At 39.4% G+C, this 17,823-nt stretch overlaps 1 protein-coding gene across 35 annotated transcripts in view; it reads left to right on the forward strand.

The window, feature by feature from the left end:
* Positions 1–17,823, forward strand: part of ARPP21 (cAMP regulated phosphoprotein 21) — a 148,338-nt gene that overhangs the window by 80,099 nt on the left and 50,416 nt on the right. For all 35 annotated transcript variants that reach the window (XR_011139744.1, XR_011139745.1, XR_011139746.1 and 32 more), the window contains 4 exons: positions 6,668–6,898; positions 12,125–12,294; positions 14,517–14,621; positions 17,019–17,279. Coding sequence is in view for 32 of the 35 variants with exons in the window: in XM_068935766.1 (XP_068791867.1) it covers positions 6,668–6,898; positions 12,125–12,294; positions 14,517–14,621; positions 17,019–17,279 (767 nt within the window). In the remaining 3 variants the exon portion in view is untranslated. The remainder of the gene's footprint in view (positions 1–6,667; positions 6,899–12,124; positions 12,295–14,516; positions 14,622–17,018; positions 17,280–17,823) is intronic.

Genomic DNA, 17,823 nt, shown 5'->3' on the forward strand with positions numbered 1-17,823 from the left:
TTGCATTAACTTCATGGGTACATTAACATATGGGTGAGTCATAGGGTCTGGATCTAAGTAATTTCAAGCCATGCCATTAAGCTACTCTATATTTTTGTGTAAAAGTGCATAATAAATAATGAGCCCGCCAGATGATTCCATCAGTTTGGTTCATTTGATAAATATAGTACAGGACAAGTGGTAATCAATACTTAGCACTTAGTGCTTTTTCAGCTTGAGAGTGTTTTATGGACATTACTTAATTTAACTCTGTTTATCAAACCTGGGTTGGTCAAATTTCACTCCTGTTCCCAAATTTGTACTAGTCTTTGTTGTGCCTCAGGACCCTTGGGAATGGAATTTGCAAAATCAGTTCTGCTAACCTTCAAATATTTTGGCATGCCAAGACCTCCAGATCTTGAACGTAGCTACGAATTTTGATGCATTTCATAGACAAAAAGGACTGAGGCTAGTCCGAAAGCTGCTCTTTCAAAACCTGCTGGGGGCTTCTGGACTATCCTGTCTCTTTTTCTTAACGCTTCTATTTTACATTTCTTTTGAGACTTTAGACAGATAACACTTTCATATCGCGTTATCCTAAGATTCTCCTTCAGTTTTACTCCATCCTTATCTATGTCAAATCATATGGAATTAAGACATGAATTTCACTTTGGTGAAATGTAGCACTGTATAATTGTTTAACTCTAGATTGTTCTTGAGCATGATGAACATATGCACAATAGTGAAAACAATGCACATGTGATTTTGAAACTGCACTCCTGTATTTTTTTACTTCCATAAGAAAGAGTAGGCTATACAAGAACAGGCATACTGGAGTATGCAGTAAACCATATTTTTAGCTCCATACTCCCTTGCCTTCCATGGATCTTCCTCCTGTCTTATAGTTCAACCTGATATGCATCAAACAGGGATAAGACACAGTACTTTTTGGTATGGCTCACATTAGGTAGAATACAGTTAAATATACTTCTCTGCAGTACTGTGTTGCAGAGGTATAGAGTATTTAAACAGTGTCTGAGAAATCCAGTTTGGAAGCTTGAGACATCTCCTAATTGCAAAAGATTAATACTTTTAAGTAGCCATCACGGTGTTAAAAATCAAGCATGTTAAATGATGCACTTAGAAAGTGTATTAAAAGAGAAACCTCTGAAGCGTGCCAATAATTGTAAATGGATCTGCACTCTCTATGTATCAAACTCAAAATCACTTTCAAATGAAAGGTGTTATAATACGTTTTTAAAACATCAATATTAAAATTCTATGTTCTTTGCCTTGCGATTACATATTGTAAGTGGTCTGACTCTTTTTAAGCAAAGTGTTTCATTTTGAAAGCTATTTGAGACATACAAAGAATATAAAAGAAACTAAATGAAAATAAATGTGGGGAGAGGAGAAAAAAGAGCAAGGCTGGATGTCAAAACAAACTCACACCTTCAAAGCCAGGACATAAAGTGAAACTGTCAGTCAGCCTGAGGAAAGTCAGAGGAAATAACATCTAAATCGCTGTTTCTGTCCTTATCTCTGAAATGTTATTATATGGCATTAAAACAGAAAAGAATGTCTAGTCAAAAAAAAATGGGGAAATATGCCCTAAGAAACTGTTCTTCCTTCAGCAAAAAATGCTGAGTGCGTTCACACAGCCTCCATGTGGTATTTGCACGTTTTCTAAGGTACAGTAGGTACCAATCAGCATGTTACTGTTCAGTTTTTTGCATTGCATCTTTATTATTCTGTAATTCAATCATAAGCAATACTTCAAGTTCCATAGTTCAGTAAACATGGAAAACTTTCTTATGTTTAGAGCTTGGGGATTTTGTTTATTTTGCTTTGACTTTACTACAGTGATTGAAATGGGATTTCAGAGGCATCACTACAAACATGTAAGCATGCTGTTGTAGGAGAGTGGCAGAGCCTGGTATGCATCAGTTCTGTCCCATTTTTCATCTGCAAAAAGTACCAGTCTGTTCTTTGAAGCGCTCCTACAATTCACAGTAATAAATTTAAAGCATTTTTGGCTTCTATATGGTACGTATGAAATCAGTTTGAAGTCAGCAATAGGTAATAATACTCTTCATTGGCTAAATGACAGAAAGTGTTCATGATTATTTTAAATGTGAAAAATATTCTAAATGTATGGTAGTCATCAAGAGGCATTGTGAAACAAATTTCTTGAGCCAGGAAACACTAATGTTTTAAGAATTTTCATTGATGTTTCACAGATGCCTTAGGGAAAATATAAAATAATGTAGGATTAGTACTGTTGTCTTTCTGGATCATTTCTAATATTGTCACCAAAATTAATATTCTGCCCTTAACATTAACTTCTAATAAATCAGAAATTAATGGTACATTGGTAGTTGACATGCAAAAGCTGAAGCACAGAAAGTTGTCAACCTCCCATTAGGCGAAGACAGATCATAGAATGTGCTGTTTTCCGTAGCAGAATCTAGTAGTGTCTGTTAGTCTTACGCTTGAATTGCATTCAGCCGCATGGAAATAACAGTTTAGCAAAGGAGTTAAGCTACTGTACTCATGCAAAACTTCACAGAAGGGGCTGCCTTAAACTCATTACTTGGTTATCTTACTGGTTCTCTGATTATTATCTTTGTACACATGTTGATTGTTTAAAAAGCACTGTTCCATTTAAAAGCACAGATTGTATCTTGCAAGTTATTTTCTGCTTCCTCATTCTGAAGCTTAATAGATATAGAGAGAAGTATTGTTTAAGTTATAATTCAGTACTGAGATGAGGAGCTAGTAATTTAACAAGCTGCAATCGAGTTGAATTCCTGCATCATACAAAACCTTGGTTAGTTTAGATTCCCCAGTAGTAGAGGGGGCTTTTCAGGGTTGACGAAGCACAAATAGTTCTGGTGAAGTGGATGTCCCTATGGCTGTCAAAGATGTAGCTGTTCAGTATCTAACTACACCCATGAAGAGAAGATATAGTTCATAGCCTATCGTGTTATTTTCACTGACACTGCAATGGTTGTCAATGTAGATTGTTATGAGAGAATATTAAGTCATGCATTCCAAAGAAATGTACTATGTGTGTGTATCTACAGATCTCAATAATTGTTGAAAGACTTAAAAGACCTAACTCTTGCATCTTGAGGCTTTTTTTTTTTTTAATGTATTTTCCCTTTTCCATTAGTGGAATGCACATCTGGTGGCATGTGTTTCTTTCCTCCCTGTTTTAAAAAAAAGCCGGCATTCTTCCGGCTCATATCAGCTATGTTGATACAGATCTGTAGGAATCATTGACTTCTTTGGAGTGGCTCCAAGTAATCGGAACCACAATCTAATCTCTCTTGTTAGGTGTTCGTTGCTAATTCGGTAGGGCAAATGCAATTATGCTGCAGACATTTAAATACATTAACCTTTTTTGATACAGTATCCTGCAAATTATAATTTGGTGTCTGGATTTTGGAACTAGATTTCTGCTTCTTTATGATTTCATTTAATCAGACATTAGCCTGATGGATCTCGTGAGTCCAAGAGAAATTGCAGGAATGTTGATATCTGGGCAATAAATTATGAGCCAACTGCTTCCAGTCATAAGCTTCCCAGCAACATACTGTGCTGAAACATCAATCTTATTTTTAGAAGTGCAGCTTGCACAGAAGTATCATGTTCACATAAGCACATACCACTGTCATAAAAGACTAAATACACTGTAATATACAAAAATACACCTGACTTCTAAAACTACCAAATAAATACTCCTGAGCCACGAAACTATATCCAAGGCAAAAATACTTCCAGAAGTGATCAGCACTGTGCTACTGCTGGAAAACTGAAAGCAGCGAGTAGATGTTGGTGGTCCAGTTGAGAAGAAAAGAAAATTTCTCCTTGACTTGGAAAGTGGGGTTAGCAGAGGAAAAGTTCAAATTCTTCCGCTATAAAATGTTAACCCGGAGGAAAGGGAGCAAACCATGCTCCATTGCTCGCCAGCATTCAGAACATTGGAAAATTTGGGTGCCTCCTTTCTCTGCCCCTCTCTCACCCTCCCAGAAATTAAGCTGTTAAGACATTGAGGTAATCTTTCTGTTTCTTTCTTACAGCAGTTCAGAGAGTGGTGAATCTTAGAGAACACTTGAAGAACGTATTAGTGGAAAGTGATAAGAATGCGAAGGCTGTTATTATGTCAACCGTGAAGCAGGAAAAAAAGTATAGAACAGTCTAGCAGAGGTAGCCATCATTACGTACAGAAGAAAGGAGGATGGTTTGTGTACTGGGGGCAAGAATCTCATTTACTCAAAGTTCCTTTCAGAAGTCGTTAGCAAGACATCTCTTAATATGAATCTGAACAAAGTGAGAGAGTTCTTTTTTTCATTCTCTGCCACACTGAATTCATTATGTGGTGGTTTCTTATTTCCAATTTAGAAACTGTGAAAACAGCTAATCAGAGCTAAGAAGGCAAGATTAATTTTGTGTGAGCTTCCAAACATGAGTTGTGGAATTTGCTTGGCTTAAAATGTCTAGACTTAAAATGATAGAAAATAAGTTGCAATAATGAAAAAAATTAAAATAGATTGTTCTTATACAGGTTAAATGAGGGCAAAAGTGTCTAAATAATAACTTCTGGGGTTATTTTGAAAATATGCATAAAACTGTGAAATTGTTATGGGTCTTGTGTACTTTCTTTCAAAATCATAAGCTTGTTCTACTGGCATAGAGGAGCAGATCTCTGATCTTTTAAGGCAGCCATTTTCAATGCTATCATTGTAGCTGATGTGTGGTGATAGCTTCAGAGATTGTCCTACTACTTCTGCTTAGCATTTGATAAGTGCACCTGAAGTCATTACAGTCCTTTGCCTTTCAACATTCAGAAGTTGGTAAAGATCAGTCTGCGATTCTACCATAAAACAGCTGAAGGGAAAAGTACTGAATGCCAGAGGTGCGATCTTCTCCACTTGCAGCGTTTCTTTAGAATAGCACAAAATGGGCAGAGAAAGGAGTCCAAATTGAGGCTTGATACTATTGACATGCTTAGAAATACTAATGAAGGGTTTCTGGAATCTCCTCATTGCTCCTGCTTCTCCAGATAGCTTCAAATCCGTTGAATTCAATAGATGAAGAAAACGAGGAGAAAGGGAAGCTAGAACTCGAAGAAGCAACATGAAATGAATGTAGAAGGGCTAGATAAATGCGGGAAAATAAATGGTAATTGCTACAGAAGGAAAATGAAGCATCTGTAGTTGTGTTTCCATTTGAAAATACTGCTTGTAGCTTGCTGAGGATGTCCTCCAAGAGTAACTCTGCCAATTGTAGAAACACTGAAAACTGAAATGATCCAATAAATAAAAGTAGCCCTACAGGAATAATCTTTCTGAATTTCCAGCCTCAGCCTACACTGAGAGGAAGAAATGCAGCCACTAACACAGCCTTGGAGTACACTGCAGAAATTAAAAAAAAATATATTCTGAAATTGCTATTACTTTTGATTAGCTTTTGGAGAGGCAGATTTGCTAGTGACAAGTTATGGACAGTTGAGAAGGATGAACATCTCTGTAGTAACTACCATCTGGATATGAAGTTTGAAAAAGACGGGCAGAAACATTTATCAGCTTTTACACAGCAATCCACAGTAATCTGTGGAAAGACCCTGCACTTATTGGATAGCAAGATTTGGTATGACCTATACAAATGAAACTTGTTTTGCTGTCATTGTGAGAGAAGAAATGAATTCCAGTAAGGACTTTGCTAAGAATGAATTAGAGACTTTAGTCAAACACTGGGTCTTCCAGAAGTATCTCAAATATGAAGACTGTAATTTTCCCTCTGAATAGGAAGAGAAGTTTGGTAAAACCTAAGTTTGACTTCCGTCCTTCCTTTCAGTGTATGTCTGCAGGAGGACACTAGCGAAGTTAGGGAAAATTTAAGATGTAAAGACAGCATACATAAGTAAAATACAAATAAATTTAAATTTAAATGCATCTTCCAGAAATAAGCATCCATACAGGCATTTGCTTTCACACCTCCTGTGTATTTGCTTTAACTTCCTGTTTTAAGCACGGTGTTTATCTGAGCTTTATGTTCTCAGCAAGATACTTGTCATTGCTGCATCAAAGAAATTGAAATTTAATCAAGTAGAATCTCTGAAGTTTGTAAATTATATTTGACTTTTAAAAGAATGTGACTCTTCATCCTTCCAGGCATTACTGCACTGTGTTTTAGCACATTTCATTTAACTTGACTGATTGTTTATAATAGGATAGCTACTGAAAAATCAAAGTCAAATAAATGTTAGGTAGCTGTGAGTTAATATAGAATTTAGCACAGCTGCCCAGTCCCTTGACTGAGAACTCAGTTGCTGTTTGTTTTTCTTATAGAAAACTGTTTTTTTTTTCCATTTATAAACCCTGTATTTATCTCTTATACTTTGCAAACTGATACCTTTGCATTATAAATATATACCGAGCTTTTTGTGTTCTGTTTGATTAAACCATTTCCAGGCTGGGGAGGGGAGCAGACTTTGCAGGGGAGGGAAGAGGTATTTTAAATTGTGCAAATCCCACTAAGCATTGAGCTCAGCGGGGAGTGGCCCCTCCAAACCCCCAATGGGCATGGCGTCATGCTTGCTTTTGCAGTGTTCGAAGCCTATCCCAGCGTGTGTGGCGAGGTCCGTGTGTCCACTGTAACCGCGACTCTGTCTCTGTGTTAGGCTCAGAGTCTTCCAGCAGCGCTGGCTCCTCAGGATCCCTGTCACGACTACATCAGCCTCTCCAAAGTGCACCTCTTGTCCCCGGAGTGACCGCCAGCTCTTCGGGCAGTGTGTCCTACGCCGAGAATGGGATGAGTGGCCAGGTAGCACCCAGCAACACCAGCTATATCATTCTTCCACTTGAAGCTGCAGGGATACCGCCTGGCAGTATCCTTCTCAACCCGCACACAGGTCAGTGTGGTGCCCGCCCATATTGTACTGCCCTTTAATATTTCCAGTGCCATTTGTGGAATTAGAAGATTTCTAGAGATATTTTACTTCAGGCACCTTATGCAGAAGGAAATGGCTATTTTATTCAGAAAGGAGATTTGGCAGGTTGTTTTTAGAGCCGCCGGTAAGTCTGCATTGGCTTTCTGAGGTTATCGTGGCATACCAGTGGGAAACGATACATAACGTTATATTCCTGCAGTCCCACACAACATCTCGGTGTTGTAAAGATCTGGCACTCCTTGGCTGTGAATCCTCTGAGATCTCATTAACTTTAGTAAGGAGAGAAAGGCCTCCATAGCGAAGCATGCTGAGATATGGGGCAACTGAAATCCGATGCTCCAAATTTTAGAGATTATGCTTAGCAGTAGAAGAATTACAGAAGGCTTAGAGGCTGCGTCTGAATTAGCACTTCAGAGTTAATTTTCTTATGCGAGCTATTTGATTAGCAGTTGTATTTAAACTGGAAGTTTAGTGAGAAAAGAAAGTTCTAATCTCTTCAATCCTGTATCACTCTGATAGCAGAGGCACGCAAATGAGGCACTTGCAGTCGTCTGAGCACTGTGTACACTTCAGAAACCACTCAGCTTGAACTTGAGTGCTTGCTGAAAGTCTAAGGCAATTTATTATCTCCTTGGTTTAGATGAAGTCCAGGTAATGTTACGCTATTACTCCCCGCAGTATTGTACGACAGCTTTAAAAAGGCTCAGGGAGGTTGAGACCGTGATGCTGCTTCAGTGATTTGGACTGTTTCAGCGACCATAACTAGCTATTCTGCCTTCCTTAGCTGAGTTATGCTGGGTTTAAAATAGCAAAGCATACAGTGCACTGAGTTTTCCATTATACTGGGAGCTGAGAATAGGGCCAAAATACTCTAAAAGTCCTTACTGGAACTCTTTATTTGGAGATTTTTCCTTATAGCTAAGGCTTTATGTATATTATATTTCTCTGTTCAGAGGTTTCAGTACCAAGACATAAAGCTTATTTGTGAGCCTGCTGCTAGAAATACCTCTATGGCCAGAATGCAATCAAGAAAAACTGAAAGTTGAGGAATTTAAGAAAAATAGTCTTTAAAAACTATTAAACCAAACATTCCATAAACGCGTAGAGTAGCATCTAGGGCTGATCAGTATATATCAGCATATGTAAAATCAGAAAGGAGTAAACTTTTTGTGAAGCTTACACTATTTACATGTAGTTTTTTCAAGCTATTATATTCTTGATACAAGAGCCTCATCCTGGCTGCTTAAGTGAGGTTTTTACACTTTTCTTGAAAACTGAAGTATGGGAGAGGACTGAGCATGGGAGATGGGCATAAGACAAAATCATCATTATTAATTTGTTCATTTCTATTGTGCTAGCAGTTGACAGTTCTGTCTGTAGCACTGGAATTTCTTAGTCAATACAAAAGAAGGCATTTTATGTACAATGTGATCCTCTTTTATACAAAAACTAGCAGGCTTAGGCAGAAGTCTATCCATAATTCAGTTGACAGGACTGAGTGAAACAAGTGAAAGGAATTACTACTGCTTCCAGCCACACTAATAGCTCAGAGGTCGTTTGTGTTCCTGCCCATGGCAAGGATGGAGACTGTAGCTCACCACACTTGCAGGCCAGCAGAGCTGTTCAAGAGGAATATCTCCAGCATGTTTTGTAGAGTTAGCAGTTTGCATCAGCTCGCTCATATTTTTCCTGGTAACGAGGGCGTTTTTTTGTCTACCGTGGGTATAGTGCCTTTCAGTACTGTCACTAGAAGAAAGTACTGGGTCTCCCCTCCTAGCTTGCCTCATTGTCCTCTGAAGTGTAATCGAGAGTTCTGTGTGTGTTGGGTGTTTAATGTTCAGAGAGCAAGTGTTTTTCTGTAGATAAAGTTATATGAGATTTTTTTAAACTGCTTTGTTTCTGTAGCTAATTTGTAAATATAGACATAATAAAGAAAACAGAGGAGGCAGGTTCTTTTAAAGAATGAAATTCTTATCTCGGATGCATAGGTTTGCATTGCCACCTGTTCTGGAAGTTGGGCTCTGTTGTAATGTCTGCTGTGTTTTTAACATGCAGTAAAATACGTGCTATAGATTTGCCACTTTTGGGGCTCGGAATCTTTGCATCTTATTACGATTACATTACAAAAGAAACTCCATAGGGAGGAGACTTAGAGATTGCTAGATGCTGTGCTCAGCTATCAAAGTGATGGATGCTGTCAGAAACATAGATGAAGAGAAGACGTTTTAAAGAAAAGGAAAAAGAAGCTTTGTTTCCTATAATGAATAGATTTTCTTTCTCTGTGTAACATCATTCTTTAGCTCTTTCTTCTCTTCTTGCAGAGTGGTTACTTCCAATCTTCTTCTCTTTTGATCCTAGCACCTTGTCCTTTAAAGATCTTTGCTTCCTTTCACACTACATAGACACTGGCTGCGCAAGCCTCTAATGGCATCCGGAGACGATGTCAGTATCTCCCAGCTCTGATCAGACCTCTCAGCTCCTTTTCAGGTGTTGGCAATCCACATTCTTTCCTTAACCATACTCACTGTTTCCTCTGATTTATCTTCTCCACTTTACCTTTCCTTCTCCTTCCCCAAATGTAGATGCTTCTGGCCCCTTTTGGGAGGGAGATCATTTATGCAGCTATGTCATTTTGCTCTTGACTTCACTCACTTCACCATTCTGTTTTACGCTTTAAAGGATTCTTCTTGACACGCTCCCTGACATAACTCCTTCAGAAATTAAGAGCATTTACATTTCGTCTTACTCCTTTGAACGACACCACAATCTTTGCCCTTCTATCAAGGCCACAGTTCATAACTTACAAATGTCTTTCCTATTACCATTTGATCTCTCCCTTTCACTTCCTATTCCAAGATTTCTTTTTAATAGGTCTTTTTTTCATCTTTGTAAACATTGCTACCTTTTCTCTTTCAGTCCTGTCATCCTTCGTTGTGCCATGGGAAAGGTTCTTTACTGTTTCCTTGAAGCACCTGACACAGACTTCAGGAATCTGTTATCCTCATCACCCGGAGTCCTTGCGGTCCACTTAACGCCTTTTTGGAATTGTTTTCTCTTTCAGCCTCTGCCTCCCCGGTTTTCCCTGTGGACAGTAGTCCTTGGTGCTTCCATTCGAGACATTTATTTGCATCTCTGGGCCTCATTGTTTACCAGCAGGGTCACAATTGATGCTCAGAAGATCATATTTAAGGAACCTCCACTGCCACTTTATCTTTTCACATTAAGTGGAACTTAAATCTCCCACATCTGTGAGGGGACACCAGTTAGAAGCAAAGATACATGAAATGCTGCTCTGAAGTATCATCTTAGCCTTCTCAAGTTTCCTAAACTACTTCTAGAGCCTAAGATTCCAAGTCTGGGGGAAAAAACAATCCATTTTCACCTAGTGTCTTCACAGCCCCAAGCAGGAAATCGAGTGCACAGAACTGACCTGTGCTCTGTTTCACTCACTTCACTCCATACTTTCCTCACTGCAAGTGAGAGACATGCCCCATTTGTAGTATGGCAACTTAATGTAGAAAGTGATGATCCTTTAAAGAGAGAAGGCAAGGTTTCCTTCATTAGCTCTTCAATATAGTTCTGACACGTGATTATTAAAAAGGAGGAGGGGAAAGAAGCAGTCTGAAGAACAGGCAGAACAGCTAGAGACACTTGTGGTATAAAAATGAGAAATGCCTTATTTCACTAATGCATTCTGGGTTACCAGATTCATCCAGGTCCCCTTTTTAACCTCAAGTATTCCTACTTCTGTTTACCTACCTTAAATGCTGTCACTCAAATGCAAATTTATTTTTCTTGTGTAAACATATATCGTTCCTTTGATTTATGAATTTATGACGGGAGTGAAAAGGGAACTGAAGTCACAGAAAATGTTTTACCAACTCAGGTGTCCCGTTTACTTTTCTGTTCATAAGACAATGATGCAAAACTTTGGTAAAGATAAATTTTTACGGACCTTATTTTTGCAAGTTCGCTTTCTCCAGCTGAAGTATCTGAAGCAAAAAGATACCAATAATTTATATGTTGTTACGTACATTCCAAATTCTACTCTTAGTGGAAGTTTGGACACAGTTTGTCCTATATATGACAGATTTCCCAAGACATTTTAAGTGCTTCTCCTCTGATAATTTCCTGTGCTGTCTCCTCTACTTACTTAGGGCACAGCTCTCAAAAATGCAGCCTTATGTTGTTCAGATGTGGAATTATATTAGTGACAAGGTTTTTGTTTCTTTCCATATGAACCACAGTGTGTTGCAAGTAGTCATATGTGTTTCACTGCTGCTGCTGGAGAATAAAATGCACGTGAATATCCGTTACCTCTGGTCTTTGTTCCACAGTTCAATTTTAGCGTTAATTACTTCATCACTGAATGACTTCAAGTAACCATAGCACCTGAATCATCTTATAGTCATGGCAACCTTCCACTCATTCTTTGGAAATAAGTACTGCCAAAGCAAATGTGCGTTCTGGCAGTAGTTGAAGGAGTTAAGAATTACGGGTTCATTTGTGATTTGTGCCATTCATAGCCTAACCATCAAGCTCATGTGTTCTCTATTTTAATCGGTGATTTAATTGTCTTTGGTACTGTAAAACTGTAATTTTATCATCTTAGTCCTGTTTCTGCTTCACTGTGTTGTAAGCCTATGATTACACACTTCTGCGCGTTCTCTTTCTCTCCCTGCCTGTCTTTATCCCCATATTTCGAGTTCTTCACAGTGGCTTGAAAATTTGGAGGAAACAACCTTGGAGTGCTTGGGAGCAGAATTCACTGGGAACCCACTAGGCTGCTTTGGTTGATTCCTCCGTTCCCTTGTTGTGCTGTGCAGGCAAAAAGCAATGGAAATGACTGAAAAAGCCACATAGATATATTTTTATATATTTTTCCTTATCTAAACACTGCCAGTTGACATGTAATGTACATAGAAGCATTAGACTTTGACTCTCTGTTGAAATTTAAAAAAAAAGATGCTTGCTTTCTGTTAAATTGCAGTTCTGTAACAGAAGCTAACGGCCTTCCCTGCAAAAATAGATAACTGATACCGTAATGAGGCATTGAGAGTAAAGACTATTTTATTGTAGCAGATCAGTTTTAAAGCAAGCTGCCTGTGAACATGTGGTTGTGTAATTTCGTGTAGTAAATCTTGCATTCTTGAAAGCGCTCAGCAAAGGGAGGCTGTCTTATTTCAGGCCAACCATTTGTAAATCCGGATGGGACCCCGGCAATATACAATCCTCCCAGCGGCCAGCAGACAATGAGGAGCCAGATGGTCGGACAGTCCCAGCAGCAGCCTTCATCCCAACAGCCTCAGCAGGTTCAGCAGCCACAGCAGCAAATTGCAAGTCACCTGGTCACACAGGTAGGTGTGGTGGCCATTGAAAAGGGAGAGGGAGCTCTTACTGATACTTGGGATGACCTGAGGAGGCGGAGGGAAAGGAAGTCAGGATGTTCTTCCTTTCTTTTGAAACAAATGGGTCCCACAGCCGCTGGTATTTTCAACATGGATGAAATGGAGGGAGAGAAAAGATTCTTTTTAAAATTTCATCTAAAGGATGCTTTCATTTTGAAAAGAACTGTTCAGGTGGTTGGTGTACGGCCACAATAATCTTTACATTTCTTTTGCAAAAGTGTCGCCACGTAAGTGAAAGCTGAAATGTTCCTTTTCAGACTAGCGCGCTCTGTAATTCTGTAGAAAGTGCTGAGAGTGGAGGAGTGGTAGTACATGTATCTTTACTGATTCTTTGCTGACCGCCTTTCCAAGGCTTTGAAAATAAAAGCATACAAATATTCATGCTTTCTCCTTTCAGATGTTTAATCACTCTTCACATTTCCTCTATTTTTATCAGTGTGTAGGTTTATATTATACTAATATAATAGTAACACTCTTGGTAAATTTGATCCCTAGTGCTAGCAGACCATTAGCGGTTCTGTCCTTCTGACTGTCTAAAATTTGACACTACTGTTCTCACTATGCAATTGTTCTGTTTTGGTAGGAAGCTGTATCATGCAATGTAAATATAGGTTACAAGAATACTTGGACCAAACAGGCCTGGAGACTTTCATTATCACCATCCCTGAGGTTGACTACTGAACACTATTTCTTGAGTGTTACTTCTGCCAAGCTGAGGGCAGAACTTGAACCTGTTAATGGTAATGTAGGAGGGGAGGAGAGGGAATTTGAACTGTAACCTTTCAAAGCAGTTTATTGCTTAACAGATCTTTGAGGATCCCCGAGAGCTCTTTAATTGTTCAGTGGCTCTGGCCCATCATACTTCCAAGGATATCTCCTGGCATGGCGTGAACTGTCACAGTCCTTTCCATGTCCCTGTTGCCAGCAGTGGGGTTGAGTTCAAAGACCATCAGGTGCAATGTACGGCCCTATGAACCCTTCCATTTTGAGTTATATCAGGCCAAAGAAGTAGCATTGGGTAGCCCACTGTCAGAGCACACCTACATAAAGAGGAAGACCTAAGATCCTCTGCCTGTGCCCATGCTGGCTGGACGTGACCCAGCTCTAGTCTAGAAGCTTTGTAGGCACAGTCATGGAGGAGATTGGCACAGTAGTTTGGGCACTGTGCCATGGAGCTTCAGTTCTCTGGCTCCTGGGCTGGACGTGGCACGTAGCCAGCCCTGACAGCATGTGGGCAGAAGAGTTTGGGTCTGTTTCAAATTTCAATTTGTAGCTTATCTCCCTGCTCTTAGATAGTAGACTGCAGGCCAGACAAAGGCAGCTACTCCGGCAAGAATCTTACATCCTATTTACAAGCAGAGCAGCCAAAGCTCTTCTGTATGTTTTGTGTGAGGTTATATTTTGCCACAATCTCATCCCAGGTTACCCGCACAGTAAACTGTTTAAATTCAGTGAAGTCACTTGGATTTTACTGGATTTGGACTAATGTTTATGGCTGTTGTTTCTTGATTTGATCTCAGCAGAATTTAGAAGAAAAAGGTAGTACCAAACCTGTGTAAGACTCAAATAAAAGAGAGACTAAAATGAAAGAAATAGTAAAGCTATTCCAAGGTAATAATGCTGTAGAAAATCTTTCTTTCACTTAGATAAACATCTTCTCCAAGCTGACAGGCCTGTCTCTGTTGTTAGTTTGCAGTCTGTTCATTGTTAATCTTTTTTAGCTATTATGTTCTGCCAAAGAAGCTTTACAATCACTGTTCCTTTGCCTATGACGCACTCAGAGTTAAGTCAGTTATTATCAGCAAAATTCAAATACACACTTATACAGTGCTCTTCTCCCATGTTATCTCTGTAAATTAAATGTAAAACTCATGTTTTGGCTTTGCTTCACATGAGTAATAATAAGGAATAGCTGTAGCTTTATTTAAGTCTATTGGACATTAAAATATATGAAAATTGGCCAAAAAAACCCACCCTATAATAAAGAATTGTATGGCATAAGGCTGAAATGAAGACTGAAATCACAGTAACTGACCTCTAGTATTCTGGCTGGTGATGAGTCACCTGCATTTTCAGAGCAGTGTTTGAGGCCTTTGTTCTCAATAACAGCATTCCTTGTTGTTTCTCTAAATGGCTTGTATTTATTGTCTTTTATTGTGTTTATTTTGCAGCCTGTTCAGGCAATGCAGCCATCTTCCCAGTCAGTCCAGTATCCAGCAGTTTCTTATCCTCCCCAGCATCTCCTGCCAGTCTCTCCAACGCAGCAGTTTTCTGTGGTATTAAAGATTTTTTTTTCTTTCCTTGAGGTGGAAGTGGGGTGTGGAGGTAGAGCCCATGCATTTTGGGGAGTCTCTGATGAGGATGGCGAAGGGCATTTCATGTGAAAGCCCCATCCAAGTCCCGCTTTGCCTTTACGCTTCTGGTACTGCAAGCATTTTGTAAGAGTGTTCGCCCTGATTCTGGTCATCTCACTGGGATGATGAAGGTAGGAGAAAGGCTCTCAATCTGGTTAGTAGAGCCTCCAGAAGACATTTTATTGTATTTAGTATAGGAGCCTGGGTCTTCCCACTTCCTCTCCAGGGAGCACAAACTTGTGAATGTGAGATTTGGATATCCCCCTTTTCTGTCCGCAAAGACTGGAAAAGGGACCTCTATAAATCATTGTTTTATTTTATTTGTATACTAAATCCACTAAAGCCTGGATTTATTCCCTGCTCATACCAGAGCACTTGGAAAACAGAACAGTGGTGAAACAGCTGCAGAAGGTGTGATACGCCATGCATCATGACAAAGTACTAATGGACATGTATAATAAAAATAAATAGAGTGTACTTTTGGAGTCTGAATCTGGCATGGTGCTTATAGAGCTAAGATTATACAGTTATAAAATGAAGCTGACATTTTAAGAGGCACTACACGGTATTTTTTTCTGTTATTTTCTCTCTTGCTGTGGTAATCTTGTTCATGACTGATTACCTGAAAGTAGAGATGTCACCTAGTCATACATAGTAAGAGATGGAAACAAAGCTGCATGTATCCTTGCAGATAAAATAGTATTAATACCTGGTAGATGAGCAGAGCCATTTAAGGGACAAGAAAATAGGTTCTGTGCAGAGCAAAAGTTTTCTATCTCAGTGCTAACTCTATTGTCCTGGTTGTTAGGTTAGTGCTTTTCAGTAACTGATTTAATTTTGAAGCCTTATCTCCTTTATGAAACTTATTCCCTTCTATTCGCTGGTATTCACTTTTGTCAAGTGAGTGACGTACATCTTTTATGTACGTTACATTGTACACACAATGTATAAAGCGTAGTATGTAAAAGCTTTTGGTTTTTATTAGGCACATTTGGAGACATTTCAGGCTCAATGAAGTTTCTCATTCAGCTTATTTGCAGTCATTTGCCATCCAGGCAAGGAATATGCTAAGAGAGCAGACAGCTTTATGTGCCTAAATGTGTGGGGTGATGCTAAAGTTAATAGCTACTTTCTTGCACTACCTGAAGACCTGACTAAGAGTGTTTAAAATGTTTGCCCGTGGTGTCTGTTCGCAGAAGGGAAAAGCAAGTCTCTGTGGAACAAAAGCTTATGGCGTTGCTCTCCACAAAGCATTCATTTTTTTTCTAAGTTTCCTATGCTAGATTAGTTTTGGAGAATGAAAACAGCAAGGTTGTCAGGGCAATCAAAGAGGCTCCTTTAAAAAAATAACATTGCTGTTCTAAGTGCAAAGGATTTTATAATGTTTATTCACTGTCCGTGGCGGGGGGTGTCAGGAAGGGACTGTAGTCTGCAGGCTAGCATGTAATTCTTGCTGAATAGAACATATTTTGATTTTGAGTATTTAAGTCTTACAATGCAGGCCCAAATAAGATGCAAAGAACCACATTTGGAGACCTTTTCAAATAGAATAAACCTGAGAGAGAGCATTGATTTGTACGCGTCTTTTTGCAAGACTGGACAAATATCCTTGTTTCCTTGTGTCATTACCAACATGTAATGAGACTTAGGTCCGGTGGCTTAGTTTGGTATGCTCATCCTACCATAGATTTTTTTTTCCCTCCAATGAAATAAATTACCTATTTCTTAACACCGCTGAATAAACGGCCTTGAAATATTAGCTGGAGGCTTAGCTTTTTTTTCTCTATGTTTACAACCTGGGATTTTTCAAAACAGACCATAAAGGAAAAGGACTGCACCTGAATCTTACTGAATTCCTCTTAGGATCATTTTGAAACGTAGGTGAAATTACCAGCATGTCTTTGACTGAAGCATCCTGTGTTTAGGAGGGGAGGTATTCACTTATTTTCATGCCCTTTATATTTAAAATGTCTTCTTTTGAAAGCTGTAAAGTTCACCTGTCATTTGGAAAAAAAAAAAAAAGAAAAAGGAAAAAAAAGGAGGAGGGAGGGTAAGAGCCAAAACAATGGGCTTTTGTGCTAAGTGATGCCATTCACCTTAAGTCTAGAAATCTTCATGAAAGCCTTTACAGTGATTTTTGCTTTTAATTGCCTCCATTTCTGTACATGTTCTTGCATAGTATGGCAGTTATCTGAGCTGGGTTTGTTCATTTTCCTCTGTCTCTCATGCTCTGTTTGAACCTATTTTGTTTTGCTAATTTGTGTAAGTGTCTGCTGCAGACATCATGTTTATCGTCTTCTACTGACTTTTGCCCTGCAGCGAGATGACATGACAACACAATTTAACCAGATGAGCTTAAGTCGTCAATCATCAGGAGACAACCCTGAATCGCCTTCCGGTCCTGTCTACCCGTCACCGATTTTGCAGCAGCCGGCCCAGCAGCCAGGTTACATCATGGCCTCGCCGAGCCAGCAGCTCCCCGCGGGTGGCTTCACAGGCTCTGGGCCACCCGTGTCCCAGCAAGTGCTGCAGCCTCCGCCACCGCCCCAGGGCTACGTGCAGCAGCCACCACCCGCTCAGGTAGGCAAAAGCTCCTTCCATGCTGCCAGTTTGCCATCTGGCTCATTAGACCACGATAAAGAGAATACGAAAAATGCTGTGAATTCTAGATTTTTTTTTTTTCCCTGGGTAAAGGCTTAGCAGATTTTTGGGCAGCAGGAAACTTGCAAAGCTTCTACCATATCCTGGGTTTCAGCAATTCTTTCCCTATCCCTTAACCATTTTTTTTGCACGTATGTACATATGTATTCATATACTCCAGGACACATCTGCACTGAATATGAAGGAGGGGAGTAAGTAAATATCCAGAGTCCTTTTTCCCTGTATAAATAATTTCCAAAAGAGCAACACAGCACATCAGTGCAGGTAGCTGTTAATCATATTTAATTGGCTTGAACATGTGAGATGTCACAGATCAGTAATTTTTACTGTCTTCCTGAAGACTGATTATATTTTACTGTTCGCTACCAAACATTTCTGCTTGTCTCCTGGGTACCTTTACAGAATATTGAAAGTGATTACTGTCAAGAAGTAAAATGCACATATGAGTTTCTGGCCTGTTTTC

Source organism: Struthio camelus, chromosome 2, assembly GCF_040807025.1.
Source record: "Struthio camelus isolate bStrCam1 chromosome 2, bStrCam1.hap1, whole genome shotgun sequence".
Classification (NCBI taxonomy): domain Eukaryota; kingdom Metazoa; phylum Chordata; class Aves; order Struthioniformes; family Struthionidae; genus Struthio; species Struthio camelus.